Source organism: Oncorhynchus keta, chromosome 10 (genome assembly GCF_023373465.1).
Source record: "Oncorhynchus keta strain PuntledgeMale-10-30-2019 chromosome 10, Oket_V2, whole genome shotgun sequence".
NCBI classification, from domain to species: domain Eukaryota; kingdom Metazoa; phylum Chordata; class Actinopteri; order Salmoniformes; family Salmonidae; genus Oncorhynchus; species Oncorhynchus keta.
The window spans coordinates 5,292,639-5,319,341 of record NC_068430.1 but is presented as its reverse complement, the minus strand read 5'-3'; the positions used below and the strand labels follow the sequence as shown (position 1 = coordinate 5,319,341).

Here is a 26,703-nt window from a genome sequence, read left to right as displayed (position 1 = left end):
CTGTATATAATACTGTAGTGACTGTAGGTAATACTGTAGTGACTGTATATAATACTGTAGTGACTGTATATAATACTGTAGTGACTGTAGGTAATACTGTAGTGACTGTATATAATACTGTAGTGACTGTATATAATACTGTAGTGACTGTAGGTAATACTGTAGTGACTGTATATAATACTGTAGTGACTGTAGGTAATACTGTAGTGACTGTATATAATACTGTAGTGACTGTATATAATACTGTAGTGACTGTAGGTAATACTGTAGGTAATACTGTATATAATACTGTAGTGACTCTAGGTAATAACGTAGTGACTGTATATAATACTGTAGTGACTGTATATAATACTGTAGTGACTGTAGGTAATACTGTAGTGACTCTATATAATACTGTAGTGACTGTAGGTAATACTGTAGTGACTGTATATAATACTGTAGTGACTGTATATAATACTGTAGTGACTGTAGGTAATACTGTAGTGACTGTATATAATACTGTAGTGACTGTATATAATACTGTAGTGACTGTAGGTAATACTGTAGTGACTGTATATAATACTGTAGTGACTGTATATAATACTGTAGTGACTGTATATAATACTGTAGTGACTGTAGGTAATACTGTAGTGACTGTATATAATACTGTAGTGACTGTATATAATACTGTAGTGACTGTAGGTAATACTGTAGTGACTGTATATAATACTGTAGTGACTGTATATAATACTGTAGTGACTGTAGGTAATACTGTAGGTAATACTGTATATAATACTGTAGTGACTCTAGGTAATAACGTAGTGACTGTATATAATACTGTAGTGACTGTATATAATACTGTAGTGACTGTAGGTAATACTGTAGTGACTGTATATAATACTGTAGTGACTGTAGGTAATACTGTAGTGACTGTATATAATACTGTAGTGACTGTATATAATACTGTAGTGACTGTAGGTAATACTGTAGTGACTGTATATAATACTGTAGTGACTGTATATAATACTGTAGTGACTGTAGGTAATACTGTAGTGACTGTATATAATACTGTAGTGACTGTATATAATACTGTAGTGACTGTATATAATACTGTAGTGACTGTAGGTAATACTGTAGTGACTGTATATAATACTGTAGTGACTGTATATAATACTGTAGTGACTGTAGGTAATACTGTAGGTAATACTGTAGTGACTGTAGGTAATAATGTAGTGACTGTATATAATACTGTAGTGACTGTATATAATACTGTAGTGACTGTAGGTAATACTGTAGTGACTGTATATAATACTGTAGTGACTGTAGGTAATACTGTAGTGACTGTATGTAATAATGTAGTGACTGTAGGTAATACTGTAGTGACTGTAGGTAATACTGTAGTGACTGTATATAATACTGTAGTGACTGTAGGTAATACTGTAGTGACTGGGGTGGGGTGGAGTGTCTAATGAGTGTGTCAGGTTAGCACACAGACACAAACACACACACAGGCGGGGTGGCAGCGTAGCCTAGTGGTTAGAGCGTTGGACTAGTAACCGGAAGGTTGCGAGTTCAAACCCCCGAGCTGACACGGTACAAATCTGTCGCTCTGCCCCTGAACAGGCAGTTAACCCACTGTACCCAGGCCGTCATTGAAAATAAGAATGTGTTCTTAACTGACTTGCCTGGTTAAATAAAGGTAAAACAATTTTTTTGTTTAAATGTCAACAGCCAGCCTGACACTCATTATTGGTCTTGGCTGGGAAATCTCCATAAGCCTCTTTCGTATCCTCACAGACAAAACGCTGTTAAAGTCATGTTTACTACGAAAATCCCCTGGCTTATCTGTCTGGTTTCTCCCTATTTGTAATTTGTCAGCACACTTTGAAAACTTATAGCAGTAGACATCTATTGCAATGCTCTCAATTACTATTTATTTACAAGATAATTACACGAATGGATGTAAACAGTGCTTTCAGTTAATTCATTTAGAAAATAAATATTTGTAAGGGTACATCAGTTTCAGTAGACGACCGTGCCATACATACCCTGATTGGAGATGAGTAATGGACAACAAAACTTCTACTGCCACGCACAGCTATTTTCACTCACTGTCACGTCCTGACCACAGTTCCTTTGTTATGTCTCTGTTTTAGTATGGTCAGGGCGTGAGTTGGGGTGGGCATTCTATGTTTTGTAGTCTAGGTTTTGTATTTCTATGTGTTTGGCCTGGTATGGTTCCCAATCAGAGGCAGCTGGTAATCGTTGTCTCTGATTGAGAACCATACTTAGGCAGCCTGTTTTCCCACTATGGATTGTGGGTAGTTATTTTCTGTTTGGTGTGTTTTGCACCTGACAGAGCTGTTTCGGTTGTTTATTTTGTTCCTTGTTGTATTTAGTGTTCAGTTTATTAAAATAATGATGAACACTTACCACGCTGCATCTTGGTCCTCACCTTCTTCCAGCAACCGTCGTTACACTCACATCTACGGTAGCTGAGGTTAAATATTTAAACATACAGTGCCAGTCGAAAGTTTGGACACACCTACTCATTCAAGAGTTTTTCTTTATTTTTTTTAACTATTTTCTACATTGTAAAATAATAGTGAAGACATCAACACTCTGAAATAACAACATATGGAATCATATAGTAACCAAAAAACTGTTTAATAAATCAAAATATATTTTATATTCTTCAAAGTAGCCACCATTTGCCTTGATTCCAGCTTTGTACACTCTTGGCATTCTCTCAACAAACTTCACCTGGAATGCTTCTCCAACAGTCTTGAAGGAGTTCCCACATATACTTGTTGGCTGCTTTTCCTTCACTCTGCGGTCCAACTCATCCCAAACCATCTCAAATGGGTTGAGGTCGGGGGATTGTGGAGGCCAGGTCATCTGATGCAGCACTCCATCACTCTCCTTCTTAGTAAAATAGCCCTTACACAGCCTGGAGGTGTGTTGGGTCATTGTCCTGCTGAAAAACAAATGATAGTCCCACTAAGACCAAACCAGATGGGATGGCGTATCGCTGCAGAATGCTGTGGTAACCATGCTGGTTTAGTGTGCCTTGAGTTCTAAATAAATCACTGACAGTGTTACCAGCAAAGCACCATCACACCTCCTCCTCCATGCTTCATGGTGGGAACCACATATGCGGAGATCATCCGTTCATCTACTATGTGTCTCACAACGACACACATTTGGACTCATCAGACCAAAGGACAGATGTCCACCGGTCTAATGTACATTGATCGTGTTTCTTGACCCAAGCAAGTCTTATTATTGGTGTCCTTTGGTAGTGGTTTCTTTGCAGCAATTCGACCATGAAGGCCTGAGTCTCCTCTAAACAGTTGATGTTGAGATGTCTCTCTCTCTCTCTCTCTCTCTCTCTCTCTGTCTCTGTGTGTCTCTCACTCTCTCCTACTCTCTCTCTCCCGCTCTCTCTCTCTGTCTCTGTGTGTCTCTCACTCTCTCTCTCTCTCTCTCTCTCTCTCTCTCTCTCTCTCTGTGTGTGTCTCTCTCTCTCTCTCTCCTCTCTCTCTCTCTCTCTCTCTCTCTCTCTCTCTCTCTCTCTCTCTCTCTCTCTCTCTCTCTCTCTCTGTGTGTGTCTCTCACTCTCTCTCTCTCCTACTCTCTCTCTTCCTCTCTCTCTCTCTCTGTCTCTGTGTGTCTCTCACTCTCACTCTCTCCTACTCTCTCTCTCTCTCTCTCTCTCTCTCTCTCTCTCCTACTCTCTCTCTCTCTCTCTCTCTCTCTCTCGTGTGTCTCTCACTCTCTCTCTCTCCTACTCTCTCTCTCTCTCTCTCTCTCTCTCTCTCTCTGTGTGTGTCTCTCACTCTCTCTCTCTCCTACTCTCTCTCTCTCTCTCTCTCTCTCTCTCTCTCTCTCTCTCTCTCTCTGTGTGTGTCTCTCACTCTCTCTCTCTCCTATCTCTCTTCTCTCTCTCTCTCTCTGTCTCTGTGTGTCTCTCACTCTCACTCTCTCCTACTCTCTCTCCCTCTCTCTCTCTCTCTCTCTCTCTCTCTCTCTCTCTCTCTCTCTCTCTCTCTCTCTCTCTCTCTCTCTCTCTCTCTCTCTCTCTCTCTCTCTCTCTCTCTCTCTCTCTCTCTCTCTCTCTCTCCCTCTCTCTCTCTCTCTCTCTCTCTCTCTCTCTCTCTCTCTCTCTCTCTCTCTCTCTCTCTCTGTGTGTCTCTCACTCTCTCTCTCTCCTACTCTCTCTCTTCCTCTCTCTCTCTGTCTCTGTGTGTCTCGCACTCTCACTCTCTCCTACTCTCTCTCTGTGTGTCTCTCACTCTCTCTCTCCTACTCTCTCTCTCTCTCTCTCTCTCTCTCTCTCTCTCTCTCTCTCTCTCTCTCTCTCGCTCTGTGTGTATCTCACTCTCTCTCTCCTACTCTCTCTCTCCCTCTCCTCTCTCTCTCTCTCTCTCTCTCTCTCTCTCTCTCTCTCTCTCTCTCTCTCTCTCTCTCTCTCTCTCTCTGTCTCTGTGTGTCTCTCTATCTATCTCTCCTACTCTCTCTCTCCCGCTCTCTCTCTATCTATCTCTCCTACTCTCTCTCTCCCGCTCTCTCTCTCTGTGTCTCTCACTCTCTCTCTCTCCTACTCTCTCTCTCGCGCTCTCTCTCTCTCTGTGTGTCTCTCACCCTCACTCTCTCCTACTCTCTCTCTCTCTCTCTCTGTGTGTCTCTCACCCTCACTCTCTCTCTACTCAACAGACAACTAGGCCTGGATCTCGTACCCAGGAAGGAGTTTGAGATGGTTGATGCAGAACAAATCAGCGTCTCAGACTTATACAAAATGGTAGGTACCACTGACCACTGTAGAGACTTATACAAAATGGTAGGTATAACGTTACCACTGAATGGGAATATGTGGTTGTTTTTTCCCTACTAACTTAGTTGAATTCACAGACTGAGTCTGAATAAGAGCGTATGCTAAATAACCAACATGTGAATGTTATACAGAATGCTAGGTGTCACTGACCACTGTAGAGACTAACATGTGAATGTTATACAGAACGCTAGGTGTCACTGTAGAGACTAACATGTGAATGTTATACAGAATGCTAGGTGCCACTGTAGAGACCAACATGTGAATGTTATACAGAATGCTAGGTGCCACTGACCACTGTAGAGACTAACATGTGAATGTTATACAGAATGCTAGGTGCCACTGTAGAGACTAACATGTGAATGTTATACAGAATGCTAGGTGCCACTGTAGAGACCAACATGTGAATGTTATACAGAATGCTAGGTGTCACTGTAGAGACCAACATGTGAATGTTATACAGAATGCTAGGTGCCACTGTAGAGACTAACATGTGAATGTTATACAGAATGCTAGGTGTCACTGTAGAGACTAACATGTGAATGTTATACAGAATGCTAGGTGTCACTGTAGAGACTAACATGTGAATGTTATACAGAATGCTAGGTGCCACTGTAGAGACCAACATGTGAATGTTATACAGAATGCTAGGTGTCACTGACCACTGTAGAGACCAACATGTGAATGTTATACAGAATGCTAGGTGTCACTGTAGAGACCAACATGTGAATGTTATACAGAATGCTAGGTGCCACTGGACAGACTGAATGTTTATTTATCTTATTTTACCAGGTAAGTCAGAACACAAACCACCTGGGGAACTGTTACAGGGGAGAGGAGGGGGATGAATGGGGAATAAGGGAATGGGGAATATGAATGGGAAATGGTGAATGGGAATGAGGAATATGAATAGGAATGGGGAATGGGAATGAGGAATATGATTGGGAATGGGACAGAGAGGGTAGATGGCAGAGTGGCAGGTCTGACAGAGAGGGTAGAGTTAGATGGCAGAGTGGCAGGTCTGACAGAGAGGGTAGAGGTAGATGGCAGAGTGGCAGGTCTGACAGAGAGGGTAGAGGTAGATGGCAGAGTGGCAGGTCTGACAGAGAGGGTAGAGGTAGATGGCAGAGTGGCAGGTCTGACAGAGAGGGTAGAGGTAGATGGCAGAGTGGCAGGTCTGACAGAGAGGGTAGAGGTAGATGGCAGAGTGGCAGGTCTGACAGAGAGGGTAGATAGCAGAGTGGTAGGTCTGACAGAGAGGGTAGATGGCAGAGTGGTAGGTCTGACAGAGAGGGTAGGCAGAGTGGTAGGTCTGACAGAGAGGGTAGATGGCAGAGTGGTAGGTCTGACAGAGAGGGTAGGCAGAGTGGCAGGTCTGACAGAGAGGGTAGATGGCAGAGTGGTAGGTCTGACAGAGAGGGTAGATAGCAGAGTGGCAGGTCTGACAGAGAGGGTAGATAGCAGAGTGGTAGGTCTGACAGAGAGGGTAGATGGCAGAGTGGCAGGTCTGACAGAGAGGGTAGAGGTAGATGGCAGAGTGGCAGGTCTGACAGAGAGGGTAGATGGCAGAGTGGCAGGTCTGACAGAGAGGGTAGATGGCAGAGTGGCAGGTCTGACAGAGAGGGTAGAGGTAGATGGCAGAGTGGCAGGTCTCCGCTGTAAGAAACTAGACACATGACTAACTGAGGATGTCTCTCTCTCTCTCTCTCTCTCTCGCTCTCTCTCTCTCGCTCTCTCTCTCTCTCTCTCTCTGTCTCTCTCTGTCTCTCTCTGTCTCTCTCTCTCTCTCTGTCTCTCTCTCTCTCTCTCTCTCTCTCGCTCTCTCTCTCGCTCTCTCTCGTTGCTGCAGCACCTGTCCAGCAGACACAGTGTCCAGCAAAGCACAACCCAGGTACAGCATACTCTCAGCAGTTGCTATGTATCACACACTGTCAGTACTGCATGACGATTACGTTCACAATGTGGAACTTTTGTTTAATAAACCAATGTTTTATTGTTCAAGTGTATTATTATCACGTCTCGTGATATTATATTCTCAGTTAACCCTACTCATGATGACCCATAATGACCCAGAATGGCCGACAGTACACCTGACTTCCAGGGCTGTGTGTCGTGTCTCATCCCCAACAGGGTGACAGTGTGCGTCGGGGTCACGGTGTAGAGCCCTGCTGTATCCCCGTCCCTCACCACCTGTTCATCAACCTGAAGAGCTTCACCTACAACACCATGGGAGAAGATACAGACATCTTCTTCTCTCTCTACGACCTCAGGGAGGGGAATCACATCAGGTAAAGACAGGCTACTGTAAAGCTAATGGTTTGGGTCTGTTTGACATGGGAGAAGATACAGACATCTTCTTCTCTCTCTACGACCTCAGGGAGGGGAATCACATCAGCTAAAGACAGGCTACTGTAAAGCTAATGGTTTGGGTCTGTTTGACATGGGAGAAGATACAGACATCTTCTTCTCTCTCTACGACCTCAGGGAGGGGAATCACATCAGCTAAAGACAGGCTACTGTAAAGCTAATGGTTTGGGTCTGTTTGACATGGGAGAAGATACAGACATCTTCTTCTCTCTCTACGACGTCAGGGAGGGGAATCACATCAGGGATTCTAGACGTTCTAGGTGTGTGACGTAGCTAGTTTGATAAACTACCGTTAGGCTTTAGCTCTGTGGGCTAACACAGCAAGCATATCAGGTGGGTATCTAGTTTCTACAGTAGTGTGCTAAGATGCTAATGGTTGGGGTCTGAACACAGATCACCGGGACAGCTTATTTTTTACCTTTATTTATTGAACATTTATTTATTGAATATTTATTTAATGAACATTTATTTATTGAACATTTATTTATTGAACATTTATTTATTGAACATTTATTTATTGAACATTTATTTATTGAATGTTTATTTATTGAATGTTTATTTATTGAATGTTTATTTATTGAACATTTATTTACTGAATGTTTATTTATTGAATGTTTATTTATTGAATGTTTATTTATTGAATGTTTATTTATTGAATGTTTATTTACTGAATGTTTATTTATTGAATGTTTATTTATTGAATGTTTATTTATTGAATGTTTATTTATTGAATGTTTATTTATTGAATGTTTATTTATTGAATGTTTATTTACTGAACATTTATTTATTGAATGTTTATTTATTGAATGTTTATTTATTGAATGTTTATTTACTGAATGTTTATTTATTGAATGTTTATTTATTGAATGTTTATTTACTGAATGTTTATTTACTGGATGTTTATTTACTGAATGTTTATTTACTGAATGTTTATTTATTGAATGTTTATTTATTGAATGTTTATTTACTGAATGTTTATTTATTGAATGTTTATTTATTGAATGTTTATTTACTGAATGTTTATTTACTGAATGTTTATTTATTGAATGTTTATTTACTGAATGTTTATTTACTGAATGTTTATTTATTGAATGTTTATTTATTGAATGTTTATTTATTGAATGTTTATTTACTGAATGTTTATTTACTGAATGTTTATTTACTGAATGTTTATTTATTGAATGTTTATTTATTGAATGTTTATTTATTGAATGTTTATTTACTGAATGTTTATTTACTGAATGTTTATTTATTGAATGTTTATTTATTGAATGTTTATTTACTGAATGTTTATTTATTGAATGTTTATTTATTGAATGTTTATTTACTGAATGTTTATTTATTGAACATTTATTTATTGAATGTTTATTTACTGAATGTTTATTTATTGAACATTTATTTATTGAATGTTTATTTATTGAACATTTATTTATTGAATGTTTATTTATTGAATGTTTATTTATTGAATGTTTATTTACTGAATGTTTATTTATTGAACATTTATTTATTGAATGTTTATTTATTGAATGTTTATTTATTGAACATTAATTTATTGAATGTTTATTTATTGAATGTTTATTTATTGAATGTTTATTTATTGAATGTTTATTTATTGAACATTAATTTATTGAACCTTTATTTATTGAACATTTATTTATTGAATGTTTATTTATTGAACATTAATTTATTGAATGTTTATTTATTGAACATTTATTTATTGAATGTTTATTTATTGAACATTAATTTATTGAATGTTTATTTATTGAATGTTTATTTATTGAACATTAATTTATTGAATGTTTATTTATTGAACATTTATTTATTGAATGTTTATTTATTGAACATTAATTTATTGAATGTTTATTTATTGAATGTTTATTTATTGAATGTTTATTTATTGAATGTTTATTGAACATTAATTTATTGAATGTTTATTTATTGAACATTTATTTATTGAATGTTTATTTATTGAACATTAATTTATTGAATGTTTATTTATTGAATGTTTATTTATTGAACATTAATTTATTGAATGTTTATTTATTGAATGTTTATTTATTGAATGTTTATTTATTGAACATTAATTTATTGAATGTTTATTTATTGAACATTAATTTATTGAATGTTTATTTATTGAACATTTATTTATTGAATGTTTATTTATTGAACATTAATTTATTGAATGTTTATTTATTGAATGTTTATTTATTGAATGTTTATTTATTGAATGTTTATTTATTGAATGTTTATTTATTGAATGTTTATTTATTGAATGTTTATTTACTGAATGTTTATTTATTGAATGTTTATTTACTGAACCTTTATTTATTGAATGTTTATTTATTGAATGTTTATTTACTGAATGTTTATTTATTGAATGTTTATTTACTGAATGTTTATTTATTGAATGTTTATTTACTGAATGTTTATTTATTGAACATTTATTTATTGAATGTTTATTTATTGAACATTTATTTATTGAACATTTATTTATTGAACATTTATTTATTGAACATTTATTTATTGAATGTTTATTTATTGAATGTTTATTTATTGAATGTTTATTTATTGAACATTTATTTATTGAACATTTATTTATTGAATGTTTATTTATTGAACATTTATTTACTGAATGTTTATTTATTGAATGTTTATTTATTGAATGTTTATTTATTGAATGTTTATTTATTGAACATTAATTTATTGAATGTTTATTTACTGAATGTTTATTTATTGAATGTTTATTTATTGAATGTTTATTTATTGAACATTAATTTATTGAACCTTTATTTATTGAACCTTTATTTATTGAATGTTTATTTATTGAATGTTTATTTATTGAACATTTATTTATTGAATGTTTATTTATTGAATGTTTATTTATTGAATGTTTATTTATTGAATGTTTATTTACTGAATGTTTATTTACTGAATGTTTATTTACTGAATGTTTATTTATTGAATGTTTATTTACTGAATGTTTATTTATTGAATGTTTATTTATTGAATGTTTATTTACTGAATGTTTATTTACTGAATGTTTATTTACTGAATGTTTATTTATTGAATGTTTATTTACTGAATGTTTATTTATTGAATGTTTATTTATTGAATGTTTATTTATTGAACATTAATTTATTGAATGTTTATTTACTGAATGTTTATTTATTGAATGTTTATTTATTGAATGTTTATTTATTGAACATTAATTTATTGAACCTTTATTTATTGAACCTTTATTTAACGAGGCAAAGTCAGTTAAGAACAAAGTCATATTTACAATGAGAGACAGGCAGAGAGGAGACTTAGACTGCCCACACCGCCCTATGGGACTCTCCTCCCTATGGGACTCTCCAATCACGGCCGGTTGTGATACAGCCTGGATTTGAACCACTGAGATGCGGAGCCCCACTAGCCAACACCGTACGACCTAAAGGAGGGCCGGCAGATAGATGGGGTGGTGATACGGTCAGGTTGAGGAACACTGTGATCCGACAACATCTATCCAGACTTGACAAACACTTTGCTCCAGTCTTTTACGGACGACAACGATCCCAGTCAATATCACAGTGTTTATATTTGAATCGATTACATTTTGTTTCCGTTTATTTATTTTTTTAGGTTTTACATTTACCCGACAGTTAGTCCATGATGTTGAACCATCCGTACGGTAATGCACTAATGAATTATCAATAGCTTTGTTAATGAGATTTATAAATAATGTATGGTTGTTTTAATTATCATAAAACACAATGAATAGCTAATGTGTATAATGACACTGATGTAGCGTAGGTTGTGTGTGTTTGTGTGTGTGTGTGTGTGTGTGTGTGTGTGTGTGTGTGTGTGTGTGTGTGTGTGTGTGTGTGTGTGTGTGTGTGTGTGTGTGTGTGTGTGTGTGTGTGTGTAACATGGCATGTGTCACACAGCTGGATGGTGCAGCTCCACCGAGCACTTCCTTCTCTGGGGAGAGACAGAGAGGAGACATGAGGAAACATGAGGAGACATGAGGAGACAGGCAGAGAGGAGACTTAGAGGAGACCGAAAGAGACAGAGAGGGGACAGAGAGGAGACAGAGAGGAGACAGAGAGGAGACATGAGGAGACAGAGAGGAGACAGGCAGAGAAGAGACAGGCAGAGAGGAGACTTAGAGAAAACAGAGAGGAGACAGAAAGAGACAAAGAGGAGACAAAGAGGAGACAGAGAGGAGACAGGCAGAGAGGAGACGGGGAGGAGACATGAGGAGACAGAGAGGAGACATGAGGAGACAGAGAGGAGACAGAGAGGAGACAGAGAGGAGACATGAGGAGACAGAGAGGAGACATGAGGAGACAGAGAGGAGACATGAGGAGACAGAGAGGAGACAGGAGGAGACAGAGAGGAGACAGAGAGGAGACAGAGAGGAGACATGAGGAGACAGAGAGGAGACATGAGGAGACAGAGAGGAGACATGAGGAGACAGAGAGGAGACATGAGGAGACAGAGAGGAGACAGAGAGGAGACATGAGGAGACAGAGAGGAGACAGGCAGAGAGGAGACGGGGAGGAGACATGAGGAGACAGAGAGGAGACATGAGAAGACAGAGAGGAGACAGAGAGGAGACAGAGAGGAGACAGAGAGGAGACATGAGAAGACAGAGAGGAGACAGAGAGGAGACAGGCAGAGAGGAGACGGGGAGGAGACATGAGGAGACAGAGAGGAGACATGAGAAGACAGAGAGGAGACAGAGAGGAGACAGAGAGGAGACAGAGAGGAGACATGAGAAGACAGAGAGGAGACAGAGAGGAGACAGAGAGGAGACATGAGGAGACAGAGAGGAGACATGAGGAGACAGAGAGGAGACATGAGGAGACAGAGAGGAGACATGAGGAGACAGAGAGGAGACATGAGGAGACAGAGAGGAGACAGGCAGTGAGGAGACAGAGAGGAGACAGAGAGGAGACAGAGAGGAGACAGTGAGGAGACAGAGAGGAGACAGAGAGGAGACATGAGGAGACAGAGAGGAGACAGGCAGAGAAGAGACAGGCAGAGAGGAGACTTAGAGAAAACAGAGAGGAGACAGAAAGAGACAAAGAGGAGACAAAGAGGAGACAGAGAGGAGACAGAAAGAGACAAAGAGGAGACAAAGAGGAGACAGAGAGGAGACAGAAAGAGACAGAGAGGAGACAGAGAGGAGACAGAAAGAGACAGAGAGGAGACAGAGAGGAGACAGGCAGAGAGGAGACAGAGAGGAGACAGAGAGGAGACAGAGAGGAGACAGAGAGGAGACAGAGAGGAGACAGAGAGGAGACAGAGAGGAGACAGAAAGGAGACAGAGAGGAGACAGAGAGGAGACAGGCAGAGAGGAGACATAGAGGAGACAGAGAGGAGACAGAGAGGAGACAGAGAGGAGACAGAGAGGAGACAGGCAGAGAGGAGACAGAGAGGAGAGGAGACAGAAAGGAGACAGAGAGGAGACAGAGAGGAGACAGGCAGAGAGGAGACATAGAGGAGACAGAGAGGAGACAGAGAGGAGACAGAGAGGAGACAGAGAGGAGACAGGCAGAGAGGAGACAGAGAGGAGACAGAGAGGAGACAGAAAGAGACAGAGAGGAGACAGAGAGGAGACAGGCAGAGAGGAGACAGAGAGGAGACAGACAGAGAGGAGACAGAGAGGAGACAGAGAGGAGACAGGCAGAGAGGAGACGGAGAGGAGACAGAAAGAGAGGAGACGGAGAGGAGAGGGTTTCATTATCTCCCTCCTTCCTCTGTCCTTCTTTCTCCCCACATTTAAACGGGCAGCAGGAACTGTGGCTGCCACACACACACACACACACACACACACACACACACACACACACACACACACACACACACACACACACACACACACACACACACACACACATGCACACACACACACAGTGGTCAGGCAGAGGAAAGCAGTTCAGCTGGTTTGGCCTTGATAACCTGTTGTCTGGTATAATCATCTCCTCGCTGGTGGGTCTGACATCAAGCTCAGGCTACAAGAGGCAAATACATGTGTGTGTGTGTGTGTGTGTGTGTGTGTGTGTGTGTGTGTGTGTGTGTGTGTGTGTGTGTGTGTGTGTGTGTGTGTGTGTGTGTGTGTGTGTGTGTGTGTGTGTGTGTGTGTGTGTGTGTGTGTGTGTGTGTGCGTGCGTGTGCGTGCGTGTGTGCGTGTGTGTGTGTGTGTGTGGCAGCCTTTGTTCTGAGGGATATATTTTTTAAATGGATTCTGTCACTGAGAAGATCTAAATCAACCCACTGAAGATATTGACATGCTGCATGTCGTCGTCACAGAACCCAGTAGATGTTTCTGTTGTAGGGGGACCTGTTTTATGGTAACACAGTAGAATCTGGGGACACTAGAGGAGGTACGCCTGGAGACTGCAGTAGTTACCACGGAGACTTCGTTACCAAGGAGGCATATTTAAATCAATGTGGTCTGAAGTATATCTTTCCTTGTCAAATATATCTATCATTTCACCGTCATCTCAGGCAGTCCTACCCACTCACAACCTGTCCATCTCAGGCAGTCCTACCCACTCACAACCTGTCCATCTCAGGCAGTCCTACCCACTCACAACCTGTCCATCTCAGGCAGTCCTACCCACTCACAACCTGTCCATCTCAGGCAGTCCTACCCACTCACAACCTGTCCATCTCAGGCAGTCCTACCCACTCACAACCTGTCCATCTCAGGCAGTCCTACCCACTCACAACCTGTCCATCTCAGGCAGTCCTACCCACTCACAAGTCCATCTCAGGCAGTCCTACCCACTCACAACCTGTCCATCTCAGGCAGTCCTACCCACTCACAACCTGTCCATCTCAGGCAGTCCACCCACTCACAACCTGTCCATCTCAGGCAGTCCTCACAACCTGTCCATCTCAGGCAGTCCTACCCACTCACAACCTGTCCATCTCAGGCAGTCCTACCCACTCACAACCTGTCCATCTCAGGCAGTCCTACCCACTCACAACCTGTCCATCTCAGGCAGTCCTACCCACTCACAACCTGTCCATCTCAGGCAGTCCTACCCACTCACAACCTGTCCATCTCAGGCAGTCCTACCCACTCACAACCTGTCCATCTCAGGCAGTCCTACCCACTCACAACCTGTCCATCTCAGGCAGTCCTACCCACTCACAACCTGTCCATCTCAGGCAGTCCTACCCACTCACAACCTGTCCATCTCAGGCAGTCCTACCCACTCACAACCTGTCCATCTCAGGCAGTCCTACCCACTCACAACCTGTCCATCTCAGGCAGTCCTACCCACTCACAACCTGTCCATCTCAGGCAGTCCTACCCACTCACAACCTGTCCATCTCAGGCAGTCCTACCCACTCACAACCTGTCCATCTCAGGCAGTCCTACCCACTCACAACCTGTCCATCTCAGGCAGTCCTACCCACTCACAACCTGTCCATCTCAGGCAGTCCTACCCACTCACAACCTGTCCATCTCAGGCAGTCCTACCCACTCACAACCTGTCCATCTCAGGCAGTCCTACCCACTCACAACCTGTCCATCTCAGGCAGTCCTACCCACTCACAACCTGTCCATCTCAGGCAGTCCTACCCACTCACAACCTGTCCATCTCAGGCAGTCCTACCCACTCACAACCTGTCCATGGGTTTCAAGTTGTATTAGTTGTATGTACAGGATACACATGGTGTTAATCATCCAACCAAATGCATTCCTTCTGGACAATGTAACAACCATAAGAAATAATTATAAAAAATATTAACACGACTTTTGGGTCCAGTAAGGACAGACTATCATCAGAATATAAATATATTGGGTCCAGTAAGGACAGACTATCATCAGAATATAAATATATTGGGTCCAGTAAGGACAAACTATCATCAGAATATAAATATATTGGGTCCAGTAAGGACAAACTATCATCAGAATATAAATATATTGGGTCCAGTAAGGACAGACTATCATCAGAATATAAATATATTGGGTCCAGTAAGGACAAACTATCATCAGAATATAAATATATTGGGTCCAGTAAGGACAGACTATCATCAGAATATAAATATATTGGGTCCAGTAAGGACAAACTATCATCAGAATATAAATATATTGGGTCCAGTAAGGACAAACTATCATCAGAATATAAATATATTGGGTCCAGTAAGGACAAACTATCATCAGAATATAAATATATTGGGTCCAGTAAGGACAGACTATCATCAGAATATAAACAAGGACAGACTATCATCAGAATATAAATATATTGGGTCCAGTAAGGACAAACTATCATCAGAATATAAATATATTGGGTCCAGTAAGGACAAACTATCATCAGAATATAAATATATTGGGTCCAGTAAGGACAAACTATCATCAGAATATAAACAAGGACAAACTATCATCAGAATATAAACATATTGGGTCCAGTAAGGACAAACTATCATCAGAATATAAACAAGGACAAACTATTATCAGAATATAAACATATTGGGTCCAGTAAGGACAAACTATCATCAGAATATAAACAAGGACAAACTATTATCAGAATATAAACATATTGGGTCCAGAAAGGACAAACTATCATCAGAATATAAACATATTGGGTCCAGTAAGGACAAACTATCATCAGAATATAAACAAGGACAAACTATTATCAGAATATAAACATATTGGGTCCAGTAAGGACAAACTATTATCAGAATATAAACAAGGACAAACTATTATCAGAATATAAACATATTGGGTCCAGTAAGGACAAACTATCATCAGAATATAAACAAGGACAAACTATTATCAGAATATAAACATATTGGGTCCAGTAAGGACAAACTATCATCAGAATATAAACAAGGACAAACTATTATCAGAATATAAACATATTGGGTCCAGTAAGGACAAACTATCATCAGAATATAAACATGTTGGGTCCAGTAAGGACAAACTATCATCAGAATATAAACAAGGACAAACTATCATCAGAATATAAACAAGGACAAACTATCATCAGAATATAAATATGTTGGGTCCAGTAAGGACAAACTATCATCAGAATATAAATATGTTGGGTCCAGTAAGGACAAACTATCATCAGAATATAAATATATTGGGTCCAGTAAGGCAAACTATCATCAGAATATAAACAAGGACAAACTATCATCAGAATATAAATATATTGGGTCCAGTAAGGACAGACTATCATCAGAATATAAACAAGGACAAACTATCATCAGAATATAAATATATTGGGTCCAGTAAGGACAGACTATCATCAGAATATAAACAAGGACAAACTATCATCAGAATATAAATATATTGGGTCCAGTAAGGACAAACTATCATCAGAATATAAATATATTGGGTCCAGTAAGGACAAACTATCATCAGAATATAAATATATTGGGTCCAGTAAGGACAGACTATCATCAGAATATAAACAAGGACAGACTATCATCAGAATATAAATATATTGGGTCCAGTAAGGACAAACTATCATCAGAATATAAATATATTGGGTCCAGTAAGGACAAACTATCATCAGAATATAAACAAGGACAAACTATTATCAGAATATAAACATATTGGGTCCAGTAAGGACAAACTATCATCAGAATATAAACAAGGACAAACTATCATCAGAATATAAACAAGGACAAACTATCATCAGAATATAAACATATTGGGTCCAGAAAGGACAAACTATCATCAGAATATAAATATATTGGGTCCAGTAAGGGCAAACTATCATCAGAATATAAATATATTGGGTCCAGTAAGGACAGACTATCATCAGAATATAAAATAAGGACAAACTATCATCAGAATATAAATCATATTGGGTCCAGTAAGGGCAAACTATCATCAGAATATAAACAAGGACAAACTATTATCAGAATATAAACATATTGGGTCCAGTAAGGACAAACTATCATCAGAATATAAATATATTGGGTCCAGTAAGGGCAAACTATCATCAGAATATAAACAAGGACAAACTATCATCAGAATATAAACATATTGGGTCCAGTAAGGACAAACTATTATCAGAATATAAACAAGGACAAACTATTATCAGAATATAAACATATTGGGTCCAGTAAGGACAAACTATCATCAGAATATAAACAAGGACAAACTATTATCAGAATATAAACATATTGGGTCCAGTAAGGACAAACTATCATCAGAATATAAACAAGGACAAACTATCATCAGAATATAAATATATTGGGTCCAGTAAGGACAAACTATCATCAGAATATAAATATATTGGGTCCAGTAAGGACAAACTATCATCAGAATATAAACAAGGACAAACTATTATCAGAATATAAACATATTGGGTCCAGAAAGGACAAACTATCATCAGAATATAAACATATTGGGTCCAGAAAGGACAAACTATCATCAGAATATAAACATATTGGGTCCAGAAAGGACAAACTATCAGCAGTGAATCAGTTCCTCTCACACAGGGGAACAAAATATGAAATCGTATATATTTGCTGGAAATATCAGTAGAGTACTCAGTTTCAAACGACTATATTTTAAGTGGAATGATAGTGTGAATATTGGAATTGAGACTAAGGTAACTGTACCCAACCCGAGGGAAGGTGGAAAAAGAGCCAGGCAATCAGTGTCCTGGGGGGAATAGACCGTAGAGTAACGTCTCCTCCTTGATAGCAGGTAATCGTTAAAAGCCCTTTCTACCCAGTCACATGATCATTTCTACTTCCTTTGTTCAATACAAATGTCTGATGGGTCATTGTTCTAAAGTACGACAGCTTATTTTTTTTTGTGTCGAATGATTGGTACTCCAAGGTGCAAGTACCAGCCACAAATGCTAATAACATACTTATGGTCTGAACTAGCACTCTGAGGTAGCTAATAGGTGCTTAGCCAGAGATCCTAACAGAATACAAAAACATCTAGCAACTTCTCCTGAGGTGCAATACTATTGCACTATCAAACGGATAGTTTGAATTGGGCACTCTGAGGTAGCTGCTCGCTAGCTGGTGTTTAGCCAGGATAATACATGGAAATAGTGTCAAGTCCTCTAAGGACTGGCTGGACCAGCTGGCTGGTGCTTTGTCTAGCTGTGGTATAGATATCCTAATAGTCACATAGATAATCTCTCATCCCAGGGGAGATGAGCTGTAGGTAACATGATATCGAGTCCCAGACAAACTAAATTATAGTTTGTCCTTACTGGACCCAACATATTTATATTCTGATGATAGTTTGTCCTTACTGGACCCAACATATTTATATTCTGATGATAGTTTGTCCTTACTGGACCCAACATAATCTGCTGTGTATAGATAAAGATAGAACCTCATGGGCATCGTCTTCTTTTAGATGTCTTTGCTTTCTGTGAGTCACTGTGGAGCCGCACGCATGCAGGCATCAGACAAAATATACAAATAAAAAACAGAAAGACATACCCCCCTCTGACAGCATCATACCCCCCTCTGACAGCATCATGCCCCCCTCTGACAGCATCATGCCCCCCTCTGACAGCATCATGCCCCCTCTGACAGCATCATGCCCCCTCTGACAGCATCATACCCCCTCTGACAGCATCATGCCCCCTCTGACAGCATCATGCCCCCTTTCTGACAGCATCATGCCCCCTCTGACAGCATCATGCCCCCTCTGACAGCATCATGCCCCCTCTGACAGCATCATGCCCCCTCTGACAGCACCATGCCCCCTCTGACAGCATCATGCCCCCTCTGACAGCATCATGCCCCCTCTGACAGCATCATGCCCCCTCTGACAGCATCATGCCCCCTCTGACAGCATCATGCCCCCCTCTGAGTCAAGCGGTTGCATACAGTGTTGGCGTGTGTGTGCGCGTGTGTATGTCTCTGTTTGTGTGTGTGTGTGTGTGCGGGCATGTGTGTGTGAGTGTATGTGTGCGTGTGTGTATATGTGTGTGTGTGTGTGTGTGTGTGTGCTAGGGATGTGTCAAATGTAAACATCTTCTTAAGGTTTAAATGTTTAAACAATAAGAAAAAAATACATATAATGATGTGAATTCACAATTCAGATAATGGTCCTGTTAATGACCACTAGGGGGCAGTGCAGTTCAGTCTACCTCAGTCCTGGCGACCAGACCGCGCTCGCCTTACTGCTGTCAATTCAATTAAATTCCAGGGCTTTATTGGCATGGGAAACATGTGTTAACATTGCCAAAGCAAGTGAGGTAGATAATATATAAAGTGAAATAAACAATACAAATGAACAGTAAACATTACACATACAGAAGTGTCAGAAGGGACATACAACTGTCCCCCACCCACTCAGCAACCATGGTAGTTAATGCTGTTTGAGGTTCTCTGCAGTGGGCTTCTCCTCCATGTTCCCAGTTGTCAGGACATGGGACTTCATGTCCCACTTCTCACCAATGTCATGGCTGGCAGCAGTGACGTATGACAGCGTGTTCATAGACGTCCAACAATCTGTTGTTAACACCACATATTTTGTTTGAGAGCTTCCGCTTTGTACTTGCAGAGAAAACATCGTCTCCATCGTGGCCGTCACGGTTTTTCAACATGTAGTCTGGTTCTAGATATACCATTAAGGTATTGAAGGAGACATCCTCTACCATTTGACAATGGCTGCATGTCAACTGCAATCATTTCTGCAATCAGAGCTGTGATTTTCTCACTCCATCACATCACAGCACCGCTTATAGAAATGACTGCAGTTAAACATGCATCCGTTGTCAAATGGTATAGGAAGCTTCGGCCCCCAGTCTCCGGTCTGGAGCGTGACATCACGCTCCATCGGCTGCTGATAGGAACCTAGTGGTGCCAAAAGCTCTGGTCTGGAGCATGACATCACTAACTCTGATGGTCGGCTGCTGATAGGAACCTAGTGGTGCCAAAAGCTCTGGTCTGGAGCATGACATCACTAACTCTGATGGTCGGCTGCTGATAGGAACCTAGTGGTGCCAAAAGCTCTGGTCTGGAGCATGACATCACTAACTCTGATGGTCGGCTGCTGATAGGAACCTAGTGGTGCCAAAAGCTCTGGTCTGGAGCATGACATCAAGTGGCGTCAAGTGACGCATTGATTTATTTTCCAGTTTTCAGTGATCAGATTTTCTTGCGCTTTTCGATGAAACGCACGTTCTGTTATAGTCACAGCCGTGATTTAACCAGTTTTATAAACGTCTGAGTGTTTTCTATCCACACATACTAATCATATGCATATACTATATTCCTGGCATGAGTAGCAGGACGCTGAAATGTTGTGCGATTTTTAACAGAATGTTCGAAAAAGTAGGGGGTAGGCTTAAATGGTTTTAACAGGTCATGTAATATGCTGCTATCCTTAGATGGTCTCTATATCTTTGCGAAGGGATAACGGTTTGGTTTAGAACATGTATTTAGTATTTTATTATACTGCATGTTTTGTGTGTTTTTTTCTGGCCAATGACAGTTCGAATCCGAAGTGTGTCGTGGGAGATTCTAAATAGTGTGACTTGACATCCCATCGCAGGAAATTGCATTGGAAATGCAGCAAACGGTAGATTTTCTTTCTTATTTCAGTGAGAAGTTTATGGTCAGACTGAACAAGAATGGAGGTCCCAAAAATCCAGAAAAGGTTGACCGACTGTGTGCTCTCTTCACGGTGAGCTCACCAGACACCCATCTCCCTCCGCCCCAATAGCATCACAATCAACATTTATGTGATCATCAAACAATAGTTTCCATAATGGTTATTGGCTTTATCACCCCTTACATAACTAAGTAATGTATTTAACTGTGTACTCTGGCCTTTATCACCCCTTACACAACTAAGTAATGTATTTAACTGTGTACTCTGGCCTTTATCACCCCTTACACAACTAACTAATGTATTTAACTGTCTACTCTGGCCTTTATCACCCCTTACACAACTAACTAATGTATTTAACTGTCTACTCTGGCCTTTATCACCCCTTACACAACTAAGTCATAATATATAATAATAATATGTATTTAACTGTTTACTCTGCAGGATCTAAGCAATAAGGACATGAAGCGGGACCTGTATATTGTTTCCCAAGTCATCAGAACTGGTAAGACATGATGTCTAGAATTTGATTTGGTCTCATTGAGGGTAAAACAGTATGCTGCGTATGTTTTAATTTCAGGATATAGGCTTGGGAGGGTTGCCCCTCTCCTCCTGCAAAGGCCAGCAACATCCTTAAGTGGCCTCGTGTAACTTTTGTGTTATCTTTCCTTGGCTGGCTCTGAATGTGCAGAACAGTCCACCTTTGAGCCCAAATTACAGCTTTCATACAAAGCCTGAGCACACCAGTTGAGCACGCCAGTTGAGCACGCCAGTTGAGCACGCCAGTTGAGCACGCCAGTTGAGCACGCCAGTTGAGCACGCCAGTTGAGCACGCCAGTTGAGCACACCAGTTGAGCACGCCAGTTGAGCACGCCAGTTGAGCATGCCAATCGAGCACACCAGTTGAGCACGCCAGTTGAGCACGCCAGTTGAGCACGCCAGTTGAGCACGCCGGTTGAGCACGTCAATTGAGCACACCAGTTGAGCACGCCAGTTGAGCACGCCAATTGAGCACACCAGTTGAGCACACCAGTTGAGCACGCCAGTTGAGCACGCCAGTTGAGCACACCAGTTGAGCACACCAGTTGAGCACGCCAGTTGAGCACGCCAGTTGAGCACGCCGGTTGAGCACTCCAGTTGAGCACGCCAGTTGAGCACGCCAGTTGAGCACGCCAGTTGAGCACGCCAGTTGAGCACGCCGGTTGAGCACGCCGGTTGAGCACACCAGTTGAGCACACCAGTTGAGCACGCCAGTTGAGCACACCAGTTGAGCACGCCAGTTGAGCACACCAGTTGAGCACGCCAGTTGAGCACGCCAGTTGAGCACACCAGTTGAGCACGCCGGTTGAGCACGCCGGTTGAGCACGCCAGTTGAGCACACCAGTTGAGCACGCCAGTTGAGCACGCCAGTTGAGCACGCCGGTTGAGCACTCCAGTTGAGCACGCCAGTTGAGCACACCAGTTGAGCACGCCAGTTGAGCACGCCAGTTGAGCACACCAGTTGAGCACGCCAGTTGAGCACACCAGTTGAGCACGCCAGTTGAGCACACCAGTTGAGCACGCCAGTTGAGCACGCCAGTTGAGCACACCAGTTGAGCACGCCAGTTGAGCACGCCAGTTGAGCACGCCGGTTGAGCACGCCGGTTGAGCACACCAGTTGAGCACACCAGTTGAGCACGCCAGTTGAGCACACCAGTTGAGCACGCCAGTTGAGCACACCAGTTGAGCACGCCAGTTGAGCACGCCAGTTGAGCACACCAGTTGAGCACGCCGGTTGAGCACGCCGGTTGAGCACGCCAGTTGAGCACACCAGTTGAGCACGCCAGTTGAGCACGCCAGTTGAGCACGCCGGTTGAGCACTCCAGTTGAGCACGCCAGTTGAGCACACCAGTTGAGCACGCCAGTTGAGCACGCCAGTTGAGCACACCAGTTGAGCACGCCAGTTGAGCACACCAGTTGAGCACGCCAGTTGAGCACACCAGTTGAGCACGCCAGTTGAGCACGCCAGTTGAGCACACCAGTTGAGCACGCCGGTTGAGCACGCCGGTTGAGCACGCCAGTTGAGCACACAAGTTGAGCACGCCAGTTGAGCACGCCAGTTGAGCACGCCGGTTGAGCACTCCAGTTGAGCACGCCAGTTGAGCACACCAGTTGAGCACGCCAGTTGAGCACGCCAGTTGAGCACACCAGTTGAGCACGCCAGTTGAGCATGCCGGTTGAGCACACCAGTTGAGCACACCAGTTGAGCACGCCAGTTGAACACACCAGTTGAGCACGCCAGTTGAGCACACCAGTTGAGCACGCCAGTTGAGCACGCCAGTTGAGCACACCAGTTGAGCACGCCATTTGAGCACGCCGGTTGAGCACGCCAGTTGAGCACACCAGTTGAGCACGCCAGTTGAGCACACCAGTTGAGCACGCCGGTTGAGCACGCCGGTTGAGCACGCCAGTTGAGCACGCCAGTTGAGCACGCCAGTTGAGCCCGCCAGTTGAGCACGCCAGGCCCTATATCTATCTCAGTGGTTCTCTTCCTCTGGATCCCGACTCCACTTTCTAACTGTACACTCAGCTGTCCCCATAGGAAACACCTTTAAAGAACCATTGTTGGATCCAGGTAGAACCCCTTTTGGTTACAAGTAGAACCATTTTGAGTTCCGTGTAGAACCCTTTCCACAGAGTGTTCCATATGTAAAACTGCTCCAGTATCATACAGTATACAACTCTTCCTCTAGCTTTCTGCTCCATTAAGGCACCTCGGAGTTTGTGATATATGGTCAATATACCACGGCTGATTGCTGTATTCAGGCACTCCGCAGTGCGTCGTGCTTAAGAACAGCCCGTAGCCGTGGTATATTGACCATATATCACACTTCCTCGGACCTTATTGCTTAAATATCATGACTTGGTATGTACTATATTCTGTACGTACTAAAATATTACTTTGGTCTTATTGTGTGTGTGTGTGTGTGTGTGTGTGTGTGTGTGTGTGTGTGTGTGTGTGTGTGTGCGTGTGCGTGTGCGTGTGCGTGTGCGTGTGCGTGTGCGTGTGCGTGCGTGTGTGTGTGTGTGTGTGTGTGTGTGTGTGTGTGTGCGTGTGTGTGTGTGTATGCCTGTGTGTATGCGTGTGTGTGTGTGTGTGTATATACGTGTGTGTGTGTGTGTATGCGTGTGTGTGTGTGTGTGTGTGTGTGTGTGTGTGTGTGTGTGTGTGTGTGTGCGTGTGTGTGTGTGTGTGTGTGTGTGTGTGTGTGTGTGTGTGTGTGTGTGTGTGTGTGCGTGTGTGTGTGTGTGTGTGTGTGCAGGTCGGATGCTGCTGAATGATACTAAGAAGGGTCCTCCTCACGTCCAGTACAGAAGGCCGTACGGCTGTGCGGTTCTGGCCATGAGTGATGTCCTACAGACCATCTCAGAACTAAAGGAGGAGAAGGACTTTGTACTCAAAGTCTACACGTGAGTGACACGCATTCACACACACACACACACACACACACACACACACACACACACACACACACACACACACACACACACACTGCTGTACCGTATGAAATTATATGATTGTATTTTAACTGATTCACGTCCTGTGCCGTCCACCATTAGACTGATTCACGCCCTGTGTGACTGATTCACGTCCTGTCGCCGTCCACCATTAGACTGATTCACGTCCTGATCACCATCCACCATTAGACTGATTCACGCCCTGTCGCCGTCCACCATTAGACTGATTCACGTCCTGATCGCCGTCCACCATTAGACTGATTCACGTCCTGATGCCGTCCACCATTAGACTGATTCACGCCCTGATCACCATCCACCATTAGACTGATTCACGTCCTGATCGCAGTCCACCATTAGACTGATTCACGCCCTGATCGCCGTCCACCATTAGACTCAGTCACGTCCTGATCACCATCCACCATTAGACTCAGTCACGTCCTGATCGCCGTCCACCATTAGACTCAGTCACGTCCTGTTCGCCATCCACCATTAGACTGATTCACGTCCTGATCGCCATCCACCATTAGACTGATTCACGTCCTGATCGCCGTCCACCATTAGACTGATTCACGTCCTGATCGCCATCCACCATTAGACTGATTCACGTCCTGATCGCCGTCCACCATTAGACTGATTCACGTCCTGATCGCCGTCCACCATTAGACTGATTCACGTCCTGATCGCCATCCACCATTAGACTGATTCACGTCCTGATCGCCATCCACCATTAGACTGATTCACGTCCTGATCGCCGTCCACCATTAGACTGATTCACGTCCTGATCGCCGTCCACCATTAGATTGATTCACGTCCTGATCGCCGTCCACCATTAGACTGATTCACGTCCTGATCGCCGTCCACCATTAGACTGATTCACGTCCTGATCACCGTCCACCATTAGACTGATTCACGTCCTGATCGCCGTCCACCATTAGACTGATTCACGTCCTGATCGCCGTCCACCATTAGACTCAGTCACGTCCTGATCGCCATCCACCATTAGACTGATTCACGTCCTCTGATCGCCATCCACCATTAGACTGATTCACGTCCTGATCGCCATCCACCATTAGACTGATTCACGTCCTGATCGCCGTCCACCATTAGACTGATTCACGTCCTGATCGCCGTCCACCATTAGACTGATTCACGTCCTGATCGCCGTCCACCATTAGACTGATTCACGTCCTGATCACCATCCACCATTAGACTCAGTCACGTCCTGATCGCCGTCCACCATTAGACTGATTCACGTCCTGACGCCGTCCACCATTAGACTAATTCACGTCCTGATCACCATCCACCATTAGACTCAGTCACGTCCTGATCACCATCCACCATTAGACTGATTCACGTCCTGATCACCGTCCACCATTAGACTGATTCACGTCCTGATCGCCATCCACCATTAGACTCAGTCACGTCCTGATCACCATCCACCATTAGACTCAGTCACGTCCTGATCGCCATCCACCATTAGACTGATTCACGTCCTGATCGCCATCCACCATTAGACTGATTCACGTCCTGATCGCCGTCCACCATTAGACTGATTCACGTCCTGATCACCATCCACCATTAGACTCAGTCACGTCCTGATCGCCATCCACCATTAGACTGATTCACGTCCTGATCGCCATCCACCATTAGACTGATTCACGTCCTGATCGCCATCCACCATTAGACTGATTCACGTCCTGATCGCCATCCACCATTAGACTGATTCACGTCCTGATCGCCGTCCACCATTAGACTGATTCACGTCCTGATCGCCATCCACCATTAGACTGATTCACGTCCTGATCGCCGTCCACCATTAGACTGATTCACGTCCTGATCGCCGTCCACCATTAGACTCAGTCACGTCCTGATCGCCGTCCACCATTAGACTCAGTCACGTCCTGATCGCCGTCCACCATTAGACTGATTCACGTCCTGATCGCCGTCCACCATTAGACTTAGTCACGTCCTGATCACCATCCACCATTAGACTCAGTCACGTCCTGATCGCCATCCACCATTAGACTGATTCACGTCCTGATCGCCATCCACCATTAGACTGATTCACGTCCTGATCGCCGTCCACCATTAGACTGATTCACGTCCTGATCGCCGTCCACTATTAGACTGATTCACGTCCTGATCGCCATCCACCATTAGACTGATTCACGTCCTGATCGCCATCCACCATTAGACTGATTCACGTCCTGATCGCCGTCCACCATTAGACTGATTCACGTCCTGATCGCCATCCACCATTAGACTGATTCACGTCCTGATCGCCGTCCACCATTAGACTCAGTCACGTCCTGATCACCATCCACCATTAGACTCAGTCACGTCCTGATCGCCGTCCACCATTAGACTCAGTCACGTCCTGTTCGCCATCCACCATTAGACTGATTCACGTCCTGATCGCCATCCACCATTAGACTGATTCACGTCCTGATCGCCGTCCACCATTAGACTGATTCACGTC

General features: G+C 42.5%; 1 protein-coding gene across 7 annotated transcripts in view; it reads left to right on the top strand.

Annotated features, from left to right (window-relative positions):
- LOC118389600 (dedicator of cytokinesis protein 3-like) overlaps positions 1 to 26,703 on the top strand; it is a 454,681-nt gene that overhangs the window by 281,630 nt on the left and 146,348 nt on the right. For all 7 annotated transcript variants that reach the window (XM_052526213.1, XM_052526214.1, XM_052526211.1 and 4 more), the window contains exons 7-12: positions 4,696 to 4,780; positions 6,660 to 6,701; positions 6,941 to 7,098; positions 20,720 to 20,801; positions 21,171 to 21,231; positions 24,029 to 24,176. In XM_052526213.1, coding sequence (XP_052382173.1) covers positions 4,696 to 4,780; positions 6,660 to 6,701; positions 6,941 to 7,098; positions 20,720 to 20,801; positions 21,171 to 21,231; positions 24,029 to 24,176 — 576 coding nt within the window. The remainder of the gene's footprint in view (positions 1 to 4,695; positions 4,781 to 6,659; positions 6,702 to 6,940; positions 7,099 to 20,719; positions 20,802 to 21,170; positions 21,232 to 24,028; positions 24,177 to 26,703) is intronic.